Source organism: Sinocyclocheilus grahami, unplaced genomic scaffold (assembly GCF_001515645.1).
Source record: "Sinocyclocheilus grahami isolate Dianchi unplaced genomic scaffold, SAMN03320097.WGS_v1.1 scaffold2575.1, whole genome shotgun sequence".
NCBI classification, from domain to species: Eukaryota; Metazoa; Chordata; class Actinopteri; order Cypriniformes; family Cyprinidae; genus Sinocyclocheilus; species Sinocyclocheilus grahami.
In genome coordinates, this window is record NW_015507754.1 from 50050 (window position 1) to 54924 (window position 4875).

Consider the following 4875-nt stretch of genomic DNA (forward strand, 5'->3'; position numbering starts at 1 on the left):
CATAGAGGAGAAACAATAATGTACAGTATGTGGAAAATAGTGTTTTTTTTACTTTAAACCGCATAAACACATTTCATTACACCAAATACACAAAATAATGTTCTTTTTAGCAACATCATATGACCCCTTTAAAGCAGAAATACTGTAAATTCGAAGAGTCATTTAAAGTTGGAGTCAGAATTAAATTAGAAACCAGATTTTAATAAATAAAGGGGATTTTTTACAGAAGCGCCAGAAAAGACGTACACGCAGAATACCTTCAATCAGGCTGTTGGACATCCTTCCTTGGGCCAATGGGTGGAGCTTACAGTATTATGCATAAATCAAAAACCAACAAGATTTTTTTTTTTTCACCGTTTCCACTTTTCTGCCTCAGGTACAAAAGAAATGTAAAGAATGTACAAACTGAAAACACTAAATACTTTTGTGATCCATTTTCATTAGTTATTTTCAAAAGGTAAATACTGACATGGATATTTACAGAGCAGAGGTCACCTTTTTAATTCCAATAGGAGAGATAGACATTTGTTTGTCTTTATTATTATTATTTTGTGCTGTATTTGTTACTGTGTTATTTCTGTTTCTAAAGGCAGCAATAAATAACACTTTATTATCTAAAGAGTGTCAATGTGATTTTATACATTAATAATTTTGTGAAATGAATAAATGCATAACAATCGTCATAATCGTGAAACCGTGATTATTCCTCAGACAATAATCGTACCAACAAAATCTATAATCGTTGCATCCCTGATGGAAAGTATAGGGCTTTTATACACAGTGTGTGCCATTGTACAGACTAGGCTCTCTCACAGCCTTACTTTCATCCAAGAAAAAATTCAAAATGCCCTGTCTAAGGGGTCCGTGTACTTTGGCGTCCATTCATTTAAAAACAATTGTATTTTATTTTTTTTACCCAAATTAAAATGCAGTTTCTTCTTTAATGGTTCAAACACTGATGAATAGAATAAGCAGACACAAACTAATTTTGATTATTCAAAATTCATATTTCATTAAAAATCATAAAAATTATATAAAGCTTGTTTTTTATTGCGATAAAAGGAGCATTTTCTGCTCTTAAGGTCCCATTCATCAAGATACCTTCTCCTTTACCCCCACTCTTGAATTTATACATTTACTTTAAAGGGGGGTACAATGCTGTTTCATGCATTCAGAGTTGTTTACACTGTTAAAGAGTTGGATTCTCATGCTAAGCATGGACAAAGTTTCAAAAAACAATTTGGACATATGACGGAGTATTTCTGTGCCAAAAATCTTACTTCCGGGTTTGTACAAGTTTCGGAGAGTTTTTTTTCGATCGTGGCTCTTCATGACGTAAACGAGGGTGGAACTCCTTCTATGGGCATTTCTCCTGGAAGAGCACATCGACCAGAGCGAGATCGCGCCCATCAATGCACTTCATTCAGCAGCGCTGCACGAGACTCACTCGGGAAGAATGTCTCCAAAGAAGTGTTTTTGGTTGTTATTCATGAAACACAAAATGACCAATAAAAAAAGATGCTACAGTTGATTGAGGTTATTCAAACTAACATAATATATATTTTTAAATGTTGCAGATTTATACAGCTGATTATCACATATAAAATACATTTTATAAAAAATAAAAACAAAAATTGTTCCTTCAACAGCTTGCCACTACCCTCAAAGGGACACCTTTGTACCTTATGTACCCCTAAAAGGTGCATATTAGTACCTAAATGAGAGTAGGTTGGCAGATGAGATACAGATCTTATAAAATATCTAAGAGCTAAAAAACAGAAACCTGATTCACTGTTTGTACAGGATTTATAATTTCAGAGAAAATGAAACCTATGGTTCCGTTGGAACAGGATGTTTCATGGTAGGTGCAGGACATGCAAATGAACTGCACCTATTGTAATCCTTTAGGAGAGCAGAACATAAAAAGATGCTTTAAAGGATGTTGGGGATCAAACAACATTGAACCCATATGGGTTTCACTTTATGGACAAAGAAAAAGCACACACGCAAAACAAAGAGACACAAAATATCTTCCTCTGTGTTCCACAGAGGATAAGTCAAACAGGTTTGGAAATGACATGAGGACGCGTAACTAATGACAGCATGTTCATTTTTAGGTGAACTGTTCCTTTAAGATGGTTGGTTTAAGTAGACCTTCACAATCCTTTGTTTAAACCTCCCTTTACTGGCAAGTAAATCATGCAAGCTGAAGTTTCTTTTGTTAAACTTTTGTTTTCTCATGAAGACCGTCCCCTTTTGAAAAGCTAAATAGGTGCTAAAAGAGGCACGCTATTTCATTCACCTCCTGATCAAAGATGGATCTGCAAATCTCAGTTTGTCTTCTGTTCGTTCTTTTCACTGCAGGTACAAAGACAAATAGTGTTTGTAATGTTATTGAGTAATACGGATCATTGATGTCTCTCTCTCTTTTATTACTAAAGGACACTCTTTCAGCTGTTATGAGTGTATGGATGTGACCGGTTCTTGTGCAGATCAAACTGTAAAAGCATGTCCCAGTGGATCTTCCAAGTGCATGAGTTTAACAACAGCGGCACAAGCTGGTAAGTCCAATAAGATGGATTGAAAATCACTGTAATATTTGACTGATGGGGATGCTGGTGTTTTTTTTTTTTTTACTGGTGCTGCTTTGCTGGAAATGTAACTTCTCACAGAACTGCTACTTTCCTCACATAATTTATAATTGTAATATTCCAGATTTCAGCTATTTAATTTGTTTCTCTCAGATTGTTATGCTAACAGTATAATTTGTTTTAAAATTGAATCAATAATTTAAAATAAAAAATGCCAATTTTTGACATTTATAAATATATTTTCCATCAAAACAATGTGTTGAACAGGTCTTTTCTGAATAATTCCTGTTCTTAGATGGCATTAGTGTTAAAATGAAGGTTAAAGGCTGTGCTGCTGACTGTATGAATGGGTCCATGAACATCGGCACTGGAAAGACATCTTTTGCATGCTGTAACACAGACAAGTGTAATGTCCAAGATGCTCCAGGTATTGTGCTTTACTGACCAGATGCAAAATAAATAAATAAAAATTAAGGCAAATTAGATGTTATATTTTGAACAGGAGATAAAATAATGCATGATTTCGTCCTGTAGATCCCTCTCATACCCCCAATGGAAAGACGTGTTACTCTTGTGTGGGACAGAGCTGCTCAAACATAATGAGCTGTTCAGGGAGTGAAGACCGCTGCATTAAAGCAACAGGTGAGAATCTGGAAAAGAAATAAGTCATTATTTGTAATCGCTCGTATGTTTGCGCATTTGATACGGATCACATTTACCAATTTCCAGCTTAGATAAACCTGTGTTTTCTTTATTTTCATCAGGGAGTTACGGAGGGCAGTCAATGGTTGTAAAAGGCTGTGTCTCTCAAGCTATTTGTAATGCCACAACAACAACATCGATTCCTAATGTTCTGAGCATCTCATGTTGTGAGGGGAACCTGTGTAACGGTGCTAAAAGTGTCACTCAGAGCATGTTCCTCTGCGGTTTTCTGCTCTCCTTCCTCTTGCTGCACTGAATCCAGAAGCTCTTCACATTCTACAATGAGACAAGTACTGAATATAGAGCTTGTATTTTCTTTGTACAATGCATCTTTTGTGTCCTGATTCTGATGTGACATTTTTTTTTAAATAAAATACTACATTACCTTGTTTCTGCAGTTATATTTAATATAGCTTGTCAGAAGAAACATGTATGACAATTATTTAATTGTGCAAACAAGATGTTCTTCTCTTTTTTTTTAGTTTGAACAATATTTGGGTTCCCACTATAAGGAATCTTGTTTAGTTATAGGTCATGAAAGCAATAAGAGAAAATTTAGATCTGTAAGAAGTAATATTTCTCAAAAACTTCTAATATATAACCAGGGGTGTGAAGTAACGAATTACAAATACTCACGTTACAGTAATTAAGTAGTTTTTATCAGTAATTGTACTTTTTTGAGTAGTTTAAAAAATGTGTACTTTTACTTTTACTTGAGTACATTTTAAGTGATGTATCTGTACTTTTACTCTGCTGTTTTCCTCCGTTTGTGGTCGTTACATGCTTATTTTATTTTATTTTTATCCATCAACGTGATTGGATAGAGAGTAATAGGTCTCGTGACTTTCGTCAAATCAAATTGTGCATAGAAAACTTTAACCACCAACTGTTTATCATGGCTGCTGGAAGCGCATTCTTCAAGCATCAGTTCAGTCGCATCTTCCTCTAACTTAATATGTTAAGGTCAATTTCGGATTTCTGCTTACTAAATGATTTGTATATATGCTTGCCTATCTATACGGCCTGAAATTTGGTGTGAGGTTGCGGGTATTGCATACAGTGTTAAGTGTTAACTCACGCAAGTGCCACGTTCGGTAAATTCCCCACTCACTCATGAGACCCTGCCTCTTCTCTCTCTCGCGTGCGTTCTGCAGCGGTCACTTGGATAAGTCGTTGTTGTTGCTTGTTGAACTTGCCGACTTTTGATGAGTTTGAGCACGTGATGCGCGCTGTGAAAAGGGTTTTTATTTTATTTTATCCATTTTATACTATCCACCTTCATTTAGCAAGTGAACTCGCGCATAAACAATTTTCAAGTTCAACACTTTTTGTTCCGTTCAGTTGTGGATGCTGCTGATTCACAGAGACCGCGTGTTTGTGTTTTCCTTTGAAAAAGTTTCCTCAGAAATAACTCGCTATTTAATGCATTTTCCCTTACAAATTGTATTATTAGCATAACAATTTGCCGTCCTTCTAGAACAATGTGCATTTATGTTAAAATTGTAACATAAATTATCAAGTTTAGTTATTTTTATTTCTTTATTGCAAAACGCTAAAACTGGCACCGTTTTGGAGAGAAATG

General features: G+C 35.2%; 1 protein-coding gene across 1 annotated transcript; it reads left to right on the forward strand.

The window, feature by feature from the left end:
* The first annotated feature begins 2287 nt into the window (after window positions 1-2287).
* Window positions 2288-3643, forward strand: LOC107575334 (prostate stem cell antigen-like). Its single transcript, XM_016261727.1, has 5 exons — window positions 2288-2364; window positions 2442-2561; window positions 2887-3018; window positions 3126-3233; window positions 3356-3643. Exons 1-5 carry the CDS (start codon window positions 2316-2318, stop codon window positions 3547-3549), a joined length of 603 nt encoding a protein of 200 aa, XP_016117213.1. The 5' UTR covers window positions 2288-2315; the 3' UTR covers window positions 3550-3643.
* The last annotated feature ends 1232 nt before the right edge of the window (window positions 3644-4875 follow it).

Bases quoted from the DNA above. Each gene is read 5' to 3' on its own strand.
- LOC107575334 (XM_016261727.1), top strand. From the start codon at position 2,316: ATGGATCTGCAAATCTCAGTTTGTCTTCTGTTCGTTCTTTTCACTGCA. The intron at 2,365-2,441 runs GTACAAAGACAA...TTATTACTAAAG, and splicing joins GTTCGTTCTTTTCACTGCAG to GACACTCTTTCAGCTGTTAT. The intron at 3,019-3,125 runs GTATTGTGCTTT...TTCGTCCTGTAG, and splicing joins TAATGTCCAAGATGCTCCAG to ATCCCTCTCATACCCCCAAT.